Raw genomic sequence first — 21,706 nt, 5'->3', positions numbered from 1 at the left:
AGTACCTGATCTGAAAGATCCACTCCGCCCATGTACCTATTGTAATCCAGGATACAATTAGGTTTTGAGGTGTGGGTACTGGTACCTCGTACAGGGACGGAGGTGGTACTGTCTCCGTGAATTGTTGTCAGTATAAGGACATCCCTCTTGTCCTTATATTTGACCAACAACATATTTTCGGTGCATATTCCCCTGCTTTCACCCCTTCTCATTACTTGGGCAATGTGCGTTTTTGGGAAGCCTCTTTGGTTCTTGCGCACAGTACCGCAAGCTGCTGTACCTCTTGAACCAAGGGCCTTAAACAGGGGGATGCTGGTGTAAAAGTTATCCACATAGAGGTGATAACCTTTATCCAGGAAGGGGTGCACTAAATCCCAGACAATTTTTCCACTAACACCTACGAGGGAGGGGGGGCATTCTGGCGGTTCAATTCTTGAATCCTTCCCTTCATATACCCTAAACCTTTGGGTGTACCCTGAGGTGCTTTCACACAGTTTATACATTTTTATGCCATACCTTGCCCTCTTACTGGGAAGGTACTGGCGGAATTTAACCCTTCCTTTAAAATGTATAAGGGACTCGTCTATGCAAATGAATTTATCTGGGATGTACATCTCTTCAAATTTGGCACTGAAGTGATCAATGACCGGCCTGACTTTGAATAGCCGGTCAAAGGTGGGATCATCTCTGGGTGGGCACTGTGCATTATCGTTGTAATGCAAAAATTTAGGGATTAACTCAAAACGATTCCGGGTCATGGCCGTACAGTCATGACGTACATTTATGCCATGTGTCGGGAAGTACATCCCGACCATGACGTAAATGTACGTCAAATGTCGGGAAGGGGTTAATGTGCTTCAAGCACATTAATAAAAATAGCATGCCCCTTCACAGAAAAAAAAAAAAAAAAAAATCATATTTTTTTTTTTTACACCAAAAACAAAAAAACACTTTATTTTAAAAGATCACTTTCCAGTTCACCTAAATAAAAAAATGTCGAATGCAAGATGGTGAATCATGGCAAAAAGCAGGGAGAAAGCAGTTAGCATTGAATACACTCTCGTGAATCCCAGTGAAAACCCCATTGAAATACACCAGCGAATTGCAGCAAGCATGAAACTCAGAACTGGCCGGCATTCACTGTTCCCTTTCGGTGAACAGTGAACATTGAATAGAGTGAATCAGATTTTCAGTGAAAAAGGTTCACTGCAAGGAGTGAAAACTGCCCGATTCACCAAAAATAAAAACCGGTGAATCGGGAGCATTGAATACTGGCCACTGTTTCCTATTTGAAAGCGCAACAGAATATGATGCGCTATATAAGGAAGTGTAAATAAAAATAAATAAATGGGCATAGAATGGGAATATACAAGTGATACTCAAAAAATTATAATATTGTGAAATATATAGATTCATTAGATGTAAAATTTGATATTTCAAACCTTTGTTATCATTTTGACTTTAAAACATTTTCAATACTTCTGCCTGCTGAAAATCACTACTAAAACAAACAAAAAAATAATTTATTTATTGAAATAGTGCTCTTGCAGATTTACCATTTAAAACAATTCATTATTACATAAAGTCACAGGGCAGTATTCAATGAGAAAAATTCTCTGTGTTTTATGGAGAATTTTTGCTTTTTTCGCCTTGGACGCAGGGCCGTCTTTTCGTATGGGCTTAATGGGCACTTGCCCAGGGGCCTCAGGTGTATAAGGGCCCTTTTCTGATAGCTGAGGATCCCCTTTTTCCAGGGATACCAATATTTTGAAAATCGGCCCTGGGGAACTGGAGATATCCAACGTCAAAGCAGCAGTCCACATCCGACCTGTTAATTGCACTTCCCAGTCAGATTTCTCAGGTTCTCTCTGACTTGGTTTTTCTGAGAGTATAGTCCAAAAGCTGGGACTCTCCCCTTTCTGTCAACACTAGCGGCTTGTCTCTATCTTTCTCAGAACCAGAGATATCAGCCTTCCAGCAGCCGGTCCCTGCTCCAGCTCCAAACGTCTGGTGTATAGTTTTATATTTTTGTCAATGGATTGCTCTGGCTCCTGATCCCCAAGTTCCCAGCACCTCCTGAAAGATGGGACTCTAGGTTTTTATACTATTGAAGGCTAAGAAATCTATTTACAGATAATTGCCGATATCTGCAGTCAAACAAGCTGCCCTTCCACCAGAAAATGACGAATATTAAGCCCACTCCATTATCCAACCCTCCCCCTGTGTATAAAACACCCCCTACCTCCCTGGAAGTCATTTACAAGGAACCCGTCATTCAGCTCAGTGCCCCTTCCACACGTTAGTGTTCACCCTCCCACCACCTGTGCAGTAAAGGAGTAATTAGCAGAAGTTACTGCTCCAGGTCCTACATGTGAGTGGAACATAGAGCATCCCCTGTCACCCGTGGGACATCAAAGCTGCTGCTAATAGCACCCCCCACCCCTAGGAGGGGAGAATGGGTAAGGGCCCCAGTGCATTGCTTTACCCAGGGGCCCACACTGCTGTCAAGATGGCCCTGATGGTGCCCCCCTGTCATTTTCTCCTGGATCCGCCCCTGTATGAACATATACATATATATATACACACATACAGTACAGCGGAACTCACAAGGTTGTGCAGGGAGGGGCCCCGCTGGACTGCTTTGCCCGGGGGCCCATAATGCTGTTAAGATGGCCCTGCTTGGACGGAGCATTTTGCTCTCCAAAAGTGAACCCCCCTATTCAATGTGAAATATTCGCCGTCTTTCTAAGTGATTTTCGCCGTCTCTCTCCGTGTAGAAATTCTCCATCTTTTGATGGAGAGCTGGAATGTGAACTTTTAAGCTAAAAGGTTTTTTTTTTTAATTTTGGTGTCAAAAAATCTGTTTTTTTTTTCTGTGAAGGGGCATGTTATTTTTATTCATGTGCTTATAGCACATGAATATATATTTAATAAAAAAATATATATTTTTTAAAAAAAAATCGTTAATATGCACGATCGGGTGCAGAGAATACTGGGTCCCCCGCTGGCTATGGGGGGGGGGGGGGCAGCCTGTGCTGCCTGGGTCCCGGGGAGCCCCCTCCCCTCTGTTCTGGGGCATCCAGGGAGACTTTAATCTCCCTGGATGCCACCGTCCCACGGCTCCCTGTCAGCTCCCTGCCGCGGACGCTCGTCCGCTGCAGGGGTTAAGACTCGCCGCGAGTGGCGGCGAGTCTTAAATACATTGAATAGTGGGAGCAGGAGGCTCCGGAACACGGAGAGTGCATGGCGAGAGAAAAAAATCTCTCGCCATGCACAGAGAATTTTTATCATTGAATACTGCCCACAGTAGGGAGGCCAATCTCGGGCCGTTTTTTCAATACCAGTATTGGCCTTAAAACAGCAGAGCGGATGTGCAGGGACTGGCTGATCCAGTGTCCATGAAATGGCAGTCAGGAAGTGCGGGGACCAACAGTAACAGACACACCGCATGTTTTCCGGGCAGCAGTTGAGCCAAGCACTGCTGATGTTCAGCACTGCCTGCCAGAAAGGGATGAAATGCACATGATCATTTCAACACAGGTATTGGAGGTTAAAATTCCAAGACTAAAATACCTGCTGAAAATCCCTGGATATCCCAGTACCACACCGATGACAATACAGAGACTGGCATCCCTAGGTCACAGTGATTTTTACTTTGCCGGTGTTCAACTAAGTTAACGGTGCCCATACACAGAACCGATTTTGGCCGATAATGAAAAATCAGGCTGTGAAATCAGTCCAAATCGGCTCCGTTGATGTCACCTCAACCGTGCGCATCGGACCTGCTGGCTGGCCGCCAAACACCCGACCTGGTACCTCCTTTCCCATGTGGCAGGGGGCGGTCATCAGGGGTTCGGCCAGCTGGTGTTTGAATTGACTGGCTGAGTCAGCCAATTCTCCTCGGGAGTATTACACGCAGTTAGGGAGGCCGATCCCGGGATTTTGGCCTAAAATTGTCGGAATTTGAATCCCGGGATTAACCCCTTCCCGACATTTGACGTATATATACACGTCATGGCCGGGATGTACTTCCCGACACATGACGTATATATACGTCATGACTTCAAAGTGCCACTGCGTCTAGAGACGCAGTGACAGAGGGACGATGTCTGCCCCCCCGTCGGCGATCGCTGTGATTGGCTGTTCAATGTGAACAGCCATTCGCAGCGTTTTCCCGTGTTACCGGCGAATCAGACGCCCGGTAACACAGGTGTCAATCACCGCCGGGTGTGAGGGGGCATGAGGGGGTCATCGGTGAGGACGACACCTCACCCCACCTGCCCCCAAAGCTGTGATTGGCTCGTCGGACCGACGGACCAATCACAGCCAAGGCGCGCCATTTAAACTAACGGTGACTGCGCTGCAGACGCCATTCCGGTCTGGAATTGCGTGCAGAGTGGTCACCGACCAATCTGTCGTGATATACATACCTGATCCTTGCCTGATACTTACCTGATCACCGTAGCGTGCTGCCAGCAGCTGGATGCTTCCTGGATCTTGTGACTTCCTGTGTGCTGCTGCTGCTGCAGTGTCATAGAGTCCAAGATAGTGAGAGATAGTGAGAGATAGTGACAGAGAGTGATATATTTTTTGTCTGCTGCACCCCCTTTTGTGCTGATCACTATATCTGAGCAGATCAGCAACTTTTTGGGGGTCCAGGGTTTTTTTTTTTATATATATATACACACCTGTCAGTTGCACCAAAGGTTGTGCTGCGTGTGCAACTGACTGCTGCCCCCCCTTTTGTGCTGATTAGTTTAAATTAATTAATCAGCAACTTTTTGGGGGTCCAGGGTTTTTTTTTTTATATATATACCCTGTCAGGTTGCACACAGTTGTGTGCCTGCTGCCCCTCACTGCTAATCAGTGTTCACTGATCACTGATCTGCAGTTTTGTTTTTTTTGGAGAGTGCAGTGGGGTTTTGTTTTTACACCCACGTTGCTTTTGTGGGTGTCCTGTGGCCGCTGAGCGCTGATCAGTGACGTACAATCACTGAACAGCATTTTTGGCACAGGGTTGGTATAATTTTTTTTCTGCAGTTTTTTTAAATTTTTTTTTTTTTTTTGGAGAGTGCTGTGGTATATTTTTTTAAATTGTTTTTACACCTACGTTGCTTTTGTGGGTGTCCTGTGGCCGCTGATCAGTGACGTACATCACTGAACAACATTTTTGGCACAGGGTTGATATAATTTTTTTACTGCAGTTTTTTAAATTGTTTTTTTTTTTGTTTTTACACCCACGTTGCTTTTGTGGGTGTCCTGTTGCCTTTGAGCGCTGTTCAGTGACGGTCGTTACTGACCAACATCTGTGCTCAATTTTTTGCGCAGGACCTTTTTTTTTTTTTTTTTTTACCCCTTCAATTTTTTTTTTTTTTATTGGGATCAAATTCCTGTATAAAGTATTTTTTTTTTCTGCACTACATACACACTACATACTACATACCCCCCGTGTTGAAATAAAGTTTGTACCCCCCCTACACTATACACGTGTTGAAACATTACACTTACAGAAAAACAAAAATAAAAATGGCATCCCAGTCATCCAGAAGAATGTATTCAGCGGAGGAGGCATATGCCATGCTTGCCTCTGACTCTGACATAGCCAGTGATGCAAGCGGGGAATTTGAAGGATTCGTCTTAAGCTCCTCTTCCTCCTCTGGTGATGAGGGACCCCCTCAAAGACGCCCCCGTAGAGCAGCTGAGACCCCCCCCCCCCAAATGATTGATCCCGTATGGACCCCACCACCAGACAATTTTGAGCCCCAGGTTCCTGAGTTTTTGGCCATCCCAGGAATCCAATTTGATTCAACAGGTCTCAGAGAAATTGACTTTTTCAAATTATTTTTCTCTGATGATTTTATAAATTTAATGGTGGACCAAAGTAATTTATATGCCCAGCAGTTTATTTCTCAAAACCCCACGTCATCATTTGCTAGGTGGACCCCTGTAGATGCAGTAGAGATGATGACGTTTTGGGGTCTGGTGTTACATATGGGCATAGTTAAAAAGCCAGAAATTAGGCAATATTGGAGTACAGATGTTCTGTACAGCACCCCATTTTACCGTATGGCCATGACTCGGACTCGTTTTGAGATAATCCTTAAATTTTTACATTACACCGATAATACACTGTGCCCACCCAGAGATGATCCCACCTTTGACCGGCTATTCAAAGTCAGGCCGGTCATTGATCATTTCAGTGCCAAATTTGCAGAGATGTACATCCCTGAAAAATTTATTTGTATCGACGAGTCCCTTATACATTTTAAAGGAAGGGTTAAATTCCACCAGTACCTTCCCAGTAAGAGGGCAAGGTATGGCATAAAAATGTATAAACTGTGTGAAAGCACCTCAGGGTACACCCACAGGTTTAGGGTATATGAAGGGAAGGATTCAAGAATTGAACCGCCAGAATGCCCCCCCTCCCTCGTAGGTGTTAGTGGAAAAATTGTCTGGGATTTAGTGCACCCCTTCCTGGATAAAGGTTATCACCTCTATGTGGATAACTTTTACACTAGCATCCCCCTGTTTAAGGCCCTTGGTTCAAGAGGTACAGCAGCTTGCGGTACTGTGCGCAAGAACCAAAAAGGGCCTCCAAAAAACACACATTGCCCAAGTACTGAGAAGGGGTGAAAGCAGGGGAATATGCACCGAAAATATGTTGTTGGTCAAATATAAGGACAAGAGGGATGTCCTTATACTGACAACAATTCATGGAGACAGTACCACCTCCATCCCTGTACGATGTACCAGTACCCACACCTCAAAACCTAATTGTATCCTTGATTACAATAAGTACATGGGCGGAGTGGATCTTTCAGATCAGGTACTGAAGCCGTACAGTGCCCTGCGGAAAACAAAAATCTGGTACAAGAAGCTGGCCGTGTATATCATCCAGATGGCACTGTATAACGCTTACGTGCTATTCCGTTCTACCAGCCAGAGGGGGACATTTATGCACTTTCAAGAGGAAGTCATAAAGGGCCTAATATTTGGGAACCAGCAGGCAGAGGGCCCCAGTACTTCTAGTACTGGCCCCCGTATTGTACCAGGGCAGCATTTTCCTAACGAAATCCCCTCCACTGCAAGAAAGGGCAGGACACAAAAAAGGTGCAAAGTTTGCTATAAAAAGGGAATAAGAAAGGAAACTATTTTCCACTGTGAAACTTGCCCCGACAAACCCGGCCTATGTATAAAGGAGTGTTTTAAAATATACCACACATCTATGGATTATTAGGTTAATCATTTCACGGTGCTTCGGGGGTCTTGCTAATGCCACATAGCACCCACCATTCATTCCACCAGAATCTGAGCTGCAAAATCCAAAAATCACTCCTTCCCTTCTGAGTCCTGCCATGCACCCAACTGGTATTTTTTGGTCACATGTGAGGCATTGCCGTACTCGGGAAAAATTGGGGCACAGATTTTGGGGTGCTTTGTCTCCTTCATTCCTTGTGAAAATGAAAAATTTTGTGTAAAAAATGTAATTTTTCATTTGCACAGCCCAGTTGTATCAAAATTGGTGAAACCCCTGGGGGTTTGAAATGTACACTATACCCCTAGATGAATTCCCTGAGGGGTGTAGTTTGCAAAATGGGGTCACTTGTGGGGGGGTTCCACTGTATTGGTGCTTTGGGGGTCTTGCTAATGCGACATAGCACCCACCAACATTCCACCAGAATCTGTGTTGCAAAATCCAAATATCACTCCTTCCCTTCTGAGTCCTGCCATTTTTTGGTCACACATGAGGCATTGCCGTACTCGGGAGAAATTGGGGCACAGATTTTGGGGTGCTTTGTCTCCTTCATTCCTTGTGAAAATGAAAAATTGTGTGTAAAAAATGTAATTTTTCATTTGCACAGCCCAGTTGTATCAAAATTGGTGAAACCCCTGGGGGTTTGAAATGTACACTATACCCCTAGATGAATTCCCTGAGGGGTGTAGTTTGCAAAATGGGGTCACTTGTGGGGGGGTTCCTAACTTTTAGCATCTTATGGTGCCTAGAAACCTACATGGTGCCTAAAAAATAATCTCATAAAAAAGGAGGCTCCAAAATCAAGTAGGTGCTCCTTCTATTATGAAGCCTGTGGTTTGGTCAACGTGCACACTAGGGCCACATATAGGATATTTATGAAAACAAAAGAATTGGGGGAATCAATTTTTAGTCACATTTCTCTAGTAAAATCTACTGTGTTCCTTAGAAAAATGTATTAAAATTGAAAATCTGCAAAAAAAATGAAATTTTGAAATTTCACCTACACTTTGTTTTAACCCCTTCATGACAGAGCCAGTTTGTGCCTTCATGACAGAGCCCTTTTTTTCAAATCTGACATGTCTCACTTAAGTGGGGATAACTTTTTTTTGCTTTTACTTATCCCAGTGATTTTGAGATTGTTTTCTCGTGACACATTGTACTTCAAGTTAGTGGTAAATTTTGGTCGATACAGTCTGTGTTTTTTTGTGAAAAATACCAAAATATCGTGAAAAAATGGAAAATTTAGCAATATGCAAAATGTCACATTTTCTGCTTGTGAGACAAATAATCATACCACTCAAAATAGTTAATAACTAACAAAGACCATATGTCTACTTTATGTTGCAATCATTATTTCAACCTCCTTTTCATTTTTTGGGACACTAGGAGGCTTCAAATATGACTAGCAAATTCTCAAATTTTCAAGAAAATTTCAAACACTGATTTTTTTAGGGACCAGTTCAGTTCTGATGTGACTTTGAGGGACTTGTATGTGAGACACCCCCATAAATGATGCCATTTCAAAAACTGCACCCCTCACAGTATTCAAAACAGCATTTTGGAAGTTTGTTAACCCTTTAGGTGTTTCACAGGAATTAAAACAAAGTGTAGGTGAAATTTCAAAATTTCTTTTTTTTTGCAGTTTCAATTTTAATACATTTTTCTAACGAATACAGTAGATTGTACTAGAGAAATGTGACTAAAAATTGATTCCCCCAATTCTTTTGTTTTCAAAAATATCCTATATGTGGCCCTAGTGTGCACGTTGACCAAACCACAGGCTTCATAATAGAAGGAGCACCTACTTGATTTTGGAGCCTCCTTTTTATGAGATTTTTTTTTAGGCACCATGTAGGTTTCTAGGCACCATAAGTGCTAAAAGTTAGGAACCTCCCCCACAAGTCACCCCATTTTGCAATCTACACCCCTCAGGGAATTCATCTAGGGGTATAGTGTACATTTCAAACCCCCAGGGGTTTCACCAATTTTGGTACAACTGGGATGTGAAAATGGAAAATTACATTTTTTTTACACAAACATGCAGTTCTGGCTCAAAATTTTTCATTTTCACAAGGAATGAAGGAGACAAAGCACCCCAAAGTCTGTGCCCCAATTTCTCCTGAGTACGGCAATGCCTCACATGTGACCAAAAAATACCAGTTGGGCGCATGGCAGGACTCAGAAGGGAAGGAGTGATTTTTGGATTTTGCAGCACAGATTTTGGTGGAATGAATGGTGGGTGCTATGTTGCATTAGCAAGACTCCCAAAGCACCAATACAGTGGAACCCCCCCACAAGTCACCCCATTTTGCAAAGTACACCCCTCAGGGAATTCATCTAGGGGTATAGTGTACATTTCAAACCCCCAGGGGTTTCACCAATTTTGGTACAACTGGGCTGTGAAAATGAAAAAATACATTTTTTTACACAAACATGCACTTCTGGCTCAAGATTTTTCATTTTCACAAGGAATGAAGGAGACAAAGCACCCCAAAGTCTGTGCCCCAATTTCTCCCGAGTACGGCAATGCCTCACGTGACCAAAAAATACCAGTTGGGCGCATGGCAGGACTCAGAAGGGAAGGAGTGATTTTTGGATTTTGCAGCTCAGATTCTGGTGGAATGAATGGTGGGTGCTATGTGGCATTAGCAAGACCCCCGAAGCACGGTGAAATGATGAACCTAATAATCCATAGATGTGTGGTATATTTTGAAACACTCCTTTATACATAGGCCGGGTTTGTCGGGGCAAGTTTCACAGTGGAAAATAGTTTCCTTTCTTATTCCCTTTTTATAGCAAACTTTGCACCTTTTTTGTGTCCTGCCCTTTTTTCCAGTGGAGGGGATTTCGTTGGGAAAATGCTGCCCTGGTACAATACGGGGGCCAGTACTAGAAGTACTGGGGCCCTCTGCCTGCTGGTTCCCAAATATTAGGCCCTTTATGACTTCCTCTTGAAAGTGCATAAATGTCCCCCTCTGGCCGGTAGAACGGAATAGCACGTAAGCGTTATACAGTGCCATCTGGATGATATACACGGCCAGCTTCTTGTACCAGATATTTGTTTTCCGCAGGGCACTGTACGGCTTCAGTACCTGATCTGAAAGATCCACTCCGCCCATGTACTTATTGTAATCTAGGATACAATTTGGTTTTGAGGTGTGGGTACTGGTACCTCGTACAGGGATGGAGGTGGTACTGTCTCCATGAATTGTTGTCAGTATAAGGACATCCCTCTTGTCCTTATATTTGACCAACAACATATTTTCGGTGCATATTCCCCTGCTTTCACCCCTTCTTAGTACTTGGGCAATGTGCGTTTTGGGGAGGCCTCTTTGGTTCTTGCGCACAGTACCGCAAGCTGCTGTACCTCTTGAACCAAGGGCCTTAAACAGGGGGATGCTGGTGTAAAAGTTATCCACATAGAGGTGATAACCTTTATCCAGGAAGGGGTGCACTAAATCCCAGACAATTTTTCCACTAACACCTACGAGGGAGGGGGGGCATTCTGGCGGTTCAATTCTTGAATCCTTCCCTTCATATACCCTAAACTTGTGGGTGTACCCTGTGGTGCTTTCACACAGCTTATACATTTTTATGCCATACCTTGCCCTCTTACTGGGAAGGTACTGGCGGAATTTAACCCATCCTTTAAAATGTATAAGGGACTCGTCGATACTAATACATTTATCAGGGATGTATAGCTCTGCAAATTTGGCACTGAAATGATCAATGACCGGCCTGACTTTGAATAGCCTGTCAAAGGTGGGATCATCTCTGGGTGGGCACTGTGCATTATCGGTGTAATGTATAAATTTATGGATTGCCTCAAAACGAGCCCGAGTCATGGCCATACGGTAAAATGGGGTGCTGTACAGAACATCTGTACTCCAATATTGCCTAATTTGTGGCTTTTTTACTATGCCCATATGAAACACCAGACCCCAAAACGTCATCATCTCTACTGCATCTACAGGGGTCCACCTAGCAAATGATGACGTGGGGTTTTGAGCAATAAACTGCTGGGCATATAAATTAGTTTGGTCCACCATTAAATTTATAAAATCATCAGAGAAAAATAATTTGAAAAAGTCAATTTCTCTGAGACCTGTGGAATCAAATTGGATTCCTGGCATGGCCAAAAACTCAGGAACCTGGGGCTCAAAATTGTCTGGTGGTGGGGTCCATACGAGATCAATTATTGGGGGGGGGGGTCTCAGCTGCTCTACGGGGGCGTCTTTGAGGGGGTCCCTCATCACCAGAGGAGGAAGAGGAGCTTAAGACGAATCCTTCAAATTCCCCGCTTGCCTCACTGGCTGTGTCAGAATCAGAGGCAAGCATGGCATATGCCTCCTCCACTGAATACATTCTTCTGGATGACTGGGATGACATTTGGGATGACATTTGGGATGCCATTTGGGATGCCATTTTTATTTTTGTGTTACTGGTAGTGAAATGTTTCAACACGTGTATAGTGTAGGGGGGGGTACAAACTTTATTTCAACCCGGGGGGTATGTAGTGTGTAGTGTGTATGTAGTGCAGAAAAAAAAAAAATACTTTATACAAAAAAAAAAATTGAAGGGGTTAAAAAAAAAAAAAAATTGAAGGGGTTAAAAAAAAAAAATTGAAGGGGTTAAAAAAACAAAAAAAAAGGTCCTGCGCCAAAAATTGAGCACAGATGTTGGTCAGTAACGTCCGTCACTGAACAGCGCTCAAAGGCAACAGGAATTTGATCAAAAAAAAAATAGATCAACCCTGTGCCGAAAAAGCTGATCAGTGATGTACGTCACTGATCAGCGCACAGTGGCCACAGGACACCCACAAAATCACAGTGTGTGTAAAAAAAAAAATTAAAAAAAGACCACACAGCACCCACAAAAAAAAAAAAAAAGGTGATCAGTGATGCGACACTGATTACCAGTGAGGGGCAGCAGGTGCACAACCTTTGGTGCAACTGACAGTGCAACTGGCAGCAACTGACAGATATATATAAAAAAAAAAAAACCTCTGCGCCCCCAAAAAGTTGCTGATCACCTCAGATATAGTGATCAGCACAAAAGGCGGGGGTAGCAGACACAAAATATACACTCTCTCTCACTATCTCTCACTCTCTCTCACTATCTCTCACTATCTCTCACTATCTCTCACTATCTCTCACTCTAGGACACTGCAGCAGCAGCACTGACAGTTATATGTATAAAAAAAAACTGCACCCCCAAAAAGGGGGGGTAGCAGACACAAAATATACACTCTCTATCACTCTCTATCACTCTCTGTCACTATCTCTCTCTATCTCTCACTATCTCTCACTATCTCTCACTCTAGGACACTGCAGCAGCAGCACTGACAGTTATATGTATAAAAAAAAACCTGCACCCCCAAAAAGGGGGGGTAGCAGACACAAAATATACACTCTCTATCACTCTGTCACTATCTCTCTCTATCTATCACTATCTATCACTATCTATCACTATCTATCACTATCTATCACTATCTATCACTATCTATCACTATCTATCACTATCTATCACTATCTATCACTCTATGACACTGCAGCAGCAGCACTGACCCTGCACCCCCAAAAAGGGGGGGTAGCAGACACAAATCTCACTATCTCTCACTATCTCTCACTATCTCTCACTATCTCTCACTCTATGACACTGCAGCAGCAGCACTGACAGTTATATATAAAAAAACCCTGCACCCCCAAAAAGGGGGGGTAGCAGACACAAAATATAGCTCTCTCTGTAACTATCTCTCTCTCTATCTCTCTATCACACTGCAGCAGCAGCAGGAAGTCTCAGGAAGTCAGATCCAGGAAGCGTCCAGCACGCTACAAGCAGTGATCAAGTGATCAGGTAAGGTATTTGCAAGGATCAGGTAAGTATTAGCAAGGATCAGGTCAGTATCACGGCAGATAGGCACGGTGACCGCTCTGCACGCAATTCCAGACCGGAATGGCGTCTGCAGCGCAGTCACCGTTAGTTTAAATGTCGCGCCTTGGCTGTGATTGGTCCGTGGGTCCCACGGACCAATCACAGCCTTGGGGGCAGGTGGGGTGAGGGTGGGGTGAGGTGTCATCGTCACCGATGACCCCCTCATGCCCCCTGACGCCCGGCGGTGATTGACACCTGTGTTACCGAGCGTCTGATTCGCCAGTAACACAGGAAACCGCTGTGAATGGCTGTTCACACTGAACAGCCAATCACAGCGATCGCCGACGGGGGGGCGGCATCGCAGCCCCCCCTGGGCATGCAGGGACATGTCTGCTGTCAGGGACAGCAGACATCGTCCCTCTGTCACTGCGTCTCTAGACGCAGTGACAGTTTAAAGTCATGACGTATATATACGTCATGTGTCGGGAAGTACTTCCCGGCCATGACGTATATATACGTCAAATGTCGTGAAGGGGTTAATTCCTGTGAAACACCTAAAGGGTTAACAAACTTCCAAAATGCTGTTTTGAATACTGTGAGGGGTGCAGTTTTTGAAATGGCATCATTTATGGGGGTGTCTCACATACAAGTCCCTCAAAGTCACATCAGAACTGAACTGGTCCCTAAAAAAAAAATCAGTGTTTGAAATTTTCTTGAAAATTTGAGAATTTGCTATTCATATTTTAAGCCTCCTAGTGTCCAAAAAATTTAAAAGGAAGTTGAAATAATGATGGAAACATAAAGTAGACATATGGTCTATGTTAGTTATTAACTATTTTGAGTGGTATGATTATTTGTCTTACAAGCAGAAAATTTAACATTTTGAAAATTGCTACATTTTCCATTTTTTTACGACATTTTGGTATTTTTCACAAAAAAACACAGACTGTATCGACCCAAATTTACCACTAACTTGAAGTACAATGTGTCACGAGAAAACAATCTCAAATCCACTGGGATAAGTAAAAGCAAAAAAAAGTTATCCCCACTTAAGTGATACATGTCAGATTTGAAAAAAAGGGCTCTGTCAGGAAGGCAAAAACTGGCTGCGTCAGGAAGGGGTTAAAGCTTCCAACCCCGGGATTAGTACCCCATACAAAAATTAACTTTTTGTTTAAAGCAGGGCAGCGCTGAGCACCGTAGAATATGGCTCCTTACACCGATGCGGTTTTGGGGGTCGGAACAGTGTGCTGTGCTGAGTCTGACAGGCATGACCCCTGACATCACGTCACGCTGCGCAGCCTGACAGACACTATGCCTGTCAGACTCAGCATAGTCACTGTCCCAAACCCGGACAGAACCCGCTGTGCCGACCCCCAGGAGACCGTCAAACGGTCCTGCTCCCTGCTGTTACCACTGCCGCAGTGAGTGACAGGACAAGGCAGGGGGGTTGGGGGAGGATTGTGAGGGGGGTGCAATTTTTTTTATAGTGACATTTGGGGGAGGGGATTTATATTTATTAGGGAGGCCAATCCCTGGATCCCGGGATTGAGCATTTTTCAAGCCGAAGGTCGAGACACCAAAGAGGTTAAGATGCTTTAGGTCGACAAAAGCAGACATTCGACATTGATATGGTCGACATGAGGTTTTTTAAAATTTATTTTTTAGTATCTATAACATGGACTCAGTATAAGTGTACAGCCGAGCTCAGCACACTATTATATTTCCCCTCCATGTCCACTGGGATGATAAAGTATGAACAAGTAAAAAAAAAAAAAAAATTAGTGTTCCCGCTAGGCTGTTTTAGCGGGGCACTGCGCCCTGCTCGATTTTTAAAGGGAAAAATACGCCCTGCCCCTCTAGCAACGCCCCGCTAAAAAAGCCTGGTGCCTGCCCGACTGCTTGCACGGGGAAGCCCAGCGCCGCCTTAGACTGCGATGCCCGGCATCACGGCACCTTCGCCCCTGTAGTGACAGCATCTTCGGCGGAGGCCCGCCCGCCCCCTGTAGTGACAGCATCTTCGGCGGCGCCCCGCCCCCTGTAGAGGCGGCGGCCGCGGCCCGCCCCCTGTAGAGGCGGCGGCCGCGGCCCGCCCCCTGTAGAGGCGGCGGCCGCGGCCCGCCCCCTGTAGAGGCGGCGGCCGCGGCCCGCCCCCTGTAGAGGCGGCGGCCGCGGCCCGCCCCCTGTAGAGGCGGCGGCCGCGGCCCGCCCCCTGTAGAGGCGGCGGTGGACCAGGACCGCCCACAAACAGCACACTGCAGTGCTGTGTGCAGAGAGACTGAGGGCAGTATTCAATGAGCATTTTGGCGATGTGCAGGGAATCCTGTTTAGGATTCACTGCACATTCGCCACTGCTCGCTGCGTTCCGGAGCCTCGCCGGCTCCAGTATTCAACGAGTCAGGGGCTCGCAGCCCCAGACTGGCGAATTTTAACTCCTGCGGCGATGCCGCAGGGAGCCTGAGGACGGCGGCAGGCAGGGAGATGGAAGTCTCCCTGCCTGCCCCAGAACGTTTGTGGGGGTGGGGGCTCCCCGGGTGCCAGGCAGCACAGGCTGCCCCCCGAGGGTGCCAGCAGGGGACCGGGTATATTCACTACACCCGATCATGCATATGTAATGATCGGGTGAAGTGAATATATTGTAAGCTTGCAGCAGGGCCCTCCTACCTCCAAGTCTGTCTGTTGTTACCCAGTTTGTCTTATCACTGTCTACTATTGTAAAGCGCAACGGAATCTGCTGCGCTATATAAGAAACTGTAAATAAATAAATATATGAATATCTAATGAGCGGCTCGGCTCCCGGCCCCCTGCTGGCTGCTCTGTGTAAAAAAAAAAAAAATTTTTTTTAATTAAATATATATTCATGTGCTTACAGCACATGAATAAAAATAGCATTCCCCTCCTCAGAATAAAATTCCTGATTTTTTTACACCAAATGTAAAAAACAAAACACTTTATTTTAAAAGTTCACATTCCACTTCACCATAAAAAGATAGCGATTGCTACTCAGTGAATCATGGCGAAAAAAAACCTTGAAATGTATTTCGCCATCTGGTCATTGAATAGGGTGATTCACCATTTTCGTCAAAAATTCACCTTACAGCACAAAATCGCCATAAAAACATGGCGAATCAGCCTCATTGAATACCGCCCTGAGTGTTCTGAGCAAAGTAGCTTTGCTCAGAATGCTCATCAGCCCATAAGCTATAGAAGGCGGTGGTGAAACTGCTGTTCTCTGTAAACAGACACCGTAAAACATCCAGTGAAATTATATAACAGAATGTATTAAAGATACAGCATTAACTCCTCATTTTCCAATAGTATGAACCATAGATATATTTTTCGTACAATTTGAGGGACCAAAGAGACACACAAATAATAACGGACACTGAAACAGTTTCTGAGAAAAGGAACAAAGAAGCATAAATACTGTAACAACTCCATGGTAAATGGGAATCTAGGAATTATGCCATTTATCATTTGTTGAATTTCACTGGTAACAAGTAGAAAAAACTGCAAACACATATAAGGCCAGATGTATCAAGCTTCAAACAGTGATAAACAACCAGCTCCTAACTGCCATGTTATAGGCTGTGTTTGAAGCTTGATACATCTGGCTCACAGAGAAAATGTGTGCTTAATGTGGTGTTTGGTTCAGATCAACATAGAAAATATGTCAATACGAGGATTTTTTTTTTGGTTTGTTTTTTTAGGTTCTTGTGTTGTCAATTTATTTTGTAGCACATGGAGCGACACTGTGTTCGGCACTCTTTTTCTATTGTAATTGTAGTCGGCGTGGATGGTAAAGAAAAAAGTGGTTTAAAACGTGAAAATAAAGGTTAATAAACTGATGTCACACACATGCTAGGTCAACCATTATCATGTTAACCTATTGACCATGTCGACCAAAAGTCCAAATACCATGACAGTGTGTCCTTCATGTGAAGTATACACTCACAAGCATATTGACGTGCCAACACACCCCAATCGCTTCAAACCAATGAAGGAGAAGCGGCCCTGGAAAGAAGACAGTGTGCTGCGCAGAAGTCAGGAAAGGAGGTGACCTTCACTTGCTCCCTCCCCGCCGCCAGGAGTAGTTACATAAGCAGCAGCACCGGCACAAAACAACCCAGCTGCTGCTTCGGCATTATTCTCCTCTAATACCGCCCGCTCCCAGCAGAGATCCCGGCACTCACCATGCTGCCTTCCCCAACCAACGACCTTTTCCCCAGGAGTTGCGCCAACGCTACTGCCCTGAGTAATGCCATGTTCCTTATTCCAGCCTAGGCTCCCAGCTCGTTGGGTGCTTCTGCACGGCGGCTGCGCAATACATCACGGACCCGCCCCTACTCTGAAAACTTTATTAGTGTGTGCAAATAGCGACAGAGGGTAATGTGACGCGCAATAGCAAACATCAACATCATGTGACCTGCTCCCCATCAACAGCAGCCAGTTCTAACCCTGTCACGTGGTTATTGGGTCCTTACAGTGATTATGTGAGTGTGCTGCGTTCGCCGGTAGCAGTAGGATTTAATACACTCCTGGCATTATAGACTCCTGCCTGGGTCACCTTATCTCCATCCTCTCCTCGTCTCACGCTTAAATGGTGTGTACCTCAATCGTTGTGGAAGAGACCACAACGATTGGGCGTGGTGATAAGGCCCCTGGGGCGTGGACTTTTTAGACAGGTGTCTGGCGGCGCTTCTAGTCCTCTCCTAGGCCCAGGCCCAGCCGGTAAGTGTCTGGAAGCGCGAGATGTAGGCGCAGCACAACATAGAGGTCGAAATTCTCCTTGTATGGCACCGGGCTTGCATCAGCGGGCAACATAATAATAATAATTATTTCGTGTGTGTGTGTGTGTGTGTGTGTGTACGAATGGGAAGCGCTTCCTTATCCGGATGTTCGGTGCCAAGCACACTTTGTGTTCTAGGTGTAGCGCGGGTCACCTGTAGGAAGGACAGACAGATGGCAGCTGCAGGGTGTGCACAGGAATTTTTCCTAACAACATTTTTACAGGCAGCCCTGAACCAGTCTGGCCATACACCAGCCAGCTGTTCTCCAACTGTCCAACGATAAGGGTCATCCATACTAGCTAAATTTTTCAGCAGATAAACCAACTTCTCTCCAGTTTGCGATGTATACCTGCGTTCTGCATGTAGGGTGTGGGGGACTATGTAAAAACCGGACCGGACTAAACCCCCGGACTGCCGGACAGGACTAAACCCCCGGACTGCCGGACAGGACATCAAAATCTGCAGTCCGGAGCTTGTAGGGTCCGGTCTGGGGGGTGTCTTGTCCGGGGGGGTCCCTGTGATAGCTATCACCAGGGACATGGGGGAGGGGAGATTACAACCTCCCCGGGTGGTCCGGACCGTCCGGTTTTTGCTACATGCCCGGACCATACAGGGAGGCTTTATTCTACCCCCCCTCCTCTACCTGGTGACAGGCAGCCCCCCCGGAGTTTGATGTCCGGTCCGGCTGTCTGGAGGTTTTGTGTTGGTCCGTTTTTCACCCATACCCAGGGTGTGGTGACGGTTGAGTCTAGATCAGGGTTGCCTACCTGACCCTCTCCTTCAGGGAGAAAATGCTCTGTTCCTGGACTTCCCTGGTAATGTATGATTGCCAGCACCTGTAGTGAGCTAGTTAATTGATAAGAAAGGTGTCACCAAAGGTGCTGTCAATCAAACATTACCAGGGAAGTCCAGGAACAGCATTTTCTCCCTGAAGGAGAGGGTCAGGTAGGCAACCCTGGTCTAGATTCAAGTGAGCTAAAGGACTTCAAAGTACAGTAAATGTGAAGCTGGGTACTCACTGGGCGATATATTGACAACTATAACGATGTCTTGGGTATATTGTATGTTCAATATTGGTAACTATGCTCACGTCTGTGGTTTGTTCACTTTGCCCCTTATGTTGTCTGAAGATGCGGCTCAATCAGATCTGAGACCGTCAGTGTGTATGCACTATATCGTTCTCCAGTGGCACTGCCGATATAGGTAACTAAATATCAGAGGCCCGTCCAGTGTGTGCCTGGTGTAAGACAGTTTGTTATGTGCACTGATACCTTTCTCCCCCATGGATGCAGAAAAGTGTGCTCAGTGACAGGGAAACTCCTATCTACAAGATAAAATGTAAATTTTCAGGGTTGTCTTGAATGGTCAGTGGCTCTGACCATTTGAATACCTTCAGTTATCGATTTAAACAACTGCAGGTGTTGTTTCCCATACACCACAGTAGGGACATTGATGTCCCTGGCTGTGGTGGCTGCTGTCTACTGGCTGCATGTGAGATCTTGCGAGTGTAGCAAGATCACACATATGCTTAGTGTAGTGGGCCGGATCTTATGGGGCATACACACAGGGCTGCCAAGAGAAATCCTGGGCCCTGGTACAACAGCGTCACGGGGCCCCCCTGGAGTGGCGAGCTACAGAAAAGAGGTGTGGCCATTAAAGGATATAGGGGTGTGTACCACACCATATACCCTTTATGCAAAACAATAGTAGACCCCTTATACTTGCCCCTTACACATTATGCTACACAGAATGAGCCAAAATTCAAATCGATTATTTGCCGCCCCGTTCGCATCCAGCAGCGTGGGGTGGTGGATATGGGTTGCGCCCATGGGAGTAAGGGGTCGTGGCCACAGATGGGCAGATAGCGGCAGGGTCCCTGCGGAGGATGGGAACTAGGTAATAGCTCCCATCCTCCGCAAGGACCCCACTGCTGTCTGCCCATCCGTCACAGGGACCCTCTGCCCCCCTGCACTGCCCAGACCCCTATGCCATACAGCAGGGGTGGCCAGCCCACGGCTCCTCTCTCCAAGATCTGTGGCTGGCACGATCATCCCCATTTGAAGCGCCGCCTCTGGAGTATAAGGATCCCAAGCTCACACACGCAGCAGGGAAAGCGGCAACAGTTCTTTCAACCTGCTGGCAAGAAGCAGCAGATGCCACTACTTGCAGTATCGCCGAGCTGAGCTGTCGGTATCAGCTGTGTCCCCCAAAGCTACAGATCCGGCGCCAAGAGCAGCTGCATTGTGATGGCCAGCGGTATGTGCACCTGGAGGGAGAGGGGGGATTGTGTCCATTAAACCTCTTTAATCTCATTCTTAGATTCTCTAAGCTTTAAAAGTGATAAAATAGAGAGTGACAAACAGCCAGCCTATAAACTCCTGTCTGACATTTTTCAAACACAGTCTGTGACATGGCAGGTAGGAGCTGACTGGCTGGCTGTTTATCACTCTCCATTTTATCACTTTTGAAGCTTAGAGAATCTGGCCCATAGAGAGAGAAGGTGTTAGGGAGAGGCAGGGAGTGAGAGAGAGAGAGAGAGAGATGGAGGGGGCACAGTAGAGAAAAAAGATCAGGAGAGAGAGAGTGAAAAAGTAGAAAGACAGAGGGTATGATTGAGAGGGAGAGAAAAATATGAAAGTGATGGAGGGAGTGAAAGAGACTGAGGGCGATAGGAAAAGATGGAGACAGGGGACAGAAAGTTAGATAAAAAAAAGACAGGGTCAGAGAAAAAGATGAGGGAGGGGATGAGAAATGGGGGCGTTGAGAACAAAGGGGAGAGAGGTAAAACAGAGGGGGCAGGGGGAGAAAGAGAGAGAGATGGAAGGTTTGCAAGGAGAGGGTTAGCTAGGGGAGAGGATGGAGAGCAGGTGTTTAAAAGGGATTACTTTTTCCCTCATAACCCCTCTCCCCCCCCCCCCAGTATGTGGCCTATGTACATCAGGCACTGTTAGTGCCGGGTCTCACACTCTCCAGCGGCGGCCAGGGTCCCCTCTCAACAGAAGCTGCAGCGGGTCTTCCTCTTGCCAGCAGCAGTGCGGTTCTCCCTCTGGACAGTGTCAGCGTGGGTCTCCCTCTGAACAGCGTCAGCGCGGGTCTCCCTCTGAACAGCTGTGCTGTGTTTCTTGTCATCCTCTGCATGGCGCAGGCAGTGGTGTCTTGTGTGGTGCCTGGTGCCCTGCTCCCACTGAAGGGGGACTCAAGACATGGGCACAGCCAGTGCCTGCTATAACCTGTGCTGTATTTAATAAGAAAAAGCTGTAAAACAAAATTAAGAGGGTGCAGGGGATAGCCTGCTGGTCCCCCAGGCCCCATAGCAGTTGCATCCCCTGCACCCTCTGTAGTTACGCCACTGCATACAAAGCCACACACACACACACATAGCCTGTTAAACACACACACACACACACATATATACATACACAGCCTGTTCCTTCACACATACAGTACATAGCCTGTAACACACACACACATAGCCTGTTACACACAAACACACACATATACATACATACATACATACAAAGCCTGTTACACACACACACATACATATAGACATACACACACACATATATATATACATACATACACAGCCTGTTACACACACATATATACATACATACACAGCCTGTTACACACACACACACACACATACAGTATAGCCTGTTACACACACATATATATACATACACAGCCTGTTCCTTCACACATACAGTACATAGCCTGTAACACACACATAGCGGTTACACACACATATATACATACATACAAAGCCTGTTACACACACACACAC

The 21,706-nt window shown here is 45.8% G+C and overlaps 2 protein-coding genes across 10 annotated transcripts in view; one reads left to right on the top strand and one right to left on the bottom strand.

Moving 5' to 3' along the window:
* The window catches only part of SDHA (succinate dehydrogenase complex flavoprotein subunit A), a 215,279-nt gene extending 197,799 nt beyond the window's left edge, over positions 1-17,480 (bottom strand). Inside the window, exon 1 of one of the 2 annotated variants that reach the window (XM_083188330.1) lies at positions 17,323-17,480. In XM_083188330.1, the coding sequence (XP_083044456.1) occupies positions 17,323-17,394 (72 nt within the window). In that variant the 5' untranslated portion in view covers positions 17,395-17,480. The remainder of the gene's footprint in view (positions 1-17,322) is intronic. The other variant, XM_083188328.1, reaches the window with a different exon arrangement.
* Positions 17,481-17,517: 37 nt separating this feature from the next.
* CCDC127 (coiled-coil domain containing 127) overlaps positions 17,518-21,706 on the top strand; it is a 172,853-nt gene continuing 168,664 nt past the window's right edge. For 3 of the 8 annotated variants that reach the window (XM_083188337.1, XM_083188336.1, XM_083188335.1), the window contains exon 1: positions 17,660-17,860. The gene's annotated coding sequence lies outside the window, so the exon portion shown is untranslated. Of the gene's footprint in view, positions 17,623-17,658; positions 17,861-19,049; positions 19,123-21,706 lie in introns of those variants that run through there. The other 5 variants (XM_083188334.1, XM_083188339.1, XM_083188341.1 and 2 more) reach the window with 5 other exon arrangements.

The sequence above is a fragment of the Crinia signifera genome, chromosome 5, assembly GCF_055691185.1.
Source record: "Crinia signifera chromosome 5, ASM5569118v1, whole genome shotgun sequence".
Lineage (NCBI taxonomy): Eukaryota > Metazoa > Chordata > Amphibia > Anura > Myobatrachidae > Crinia > Crinia signifera.
This window is presented reverse-complemented; position numbering and strand designations above follow the sequence as displayed.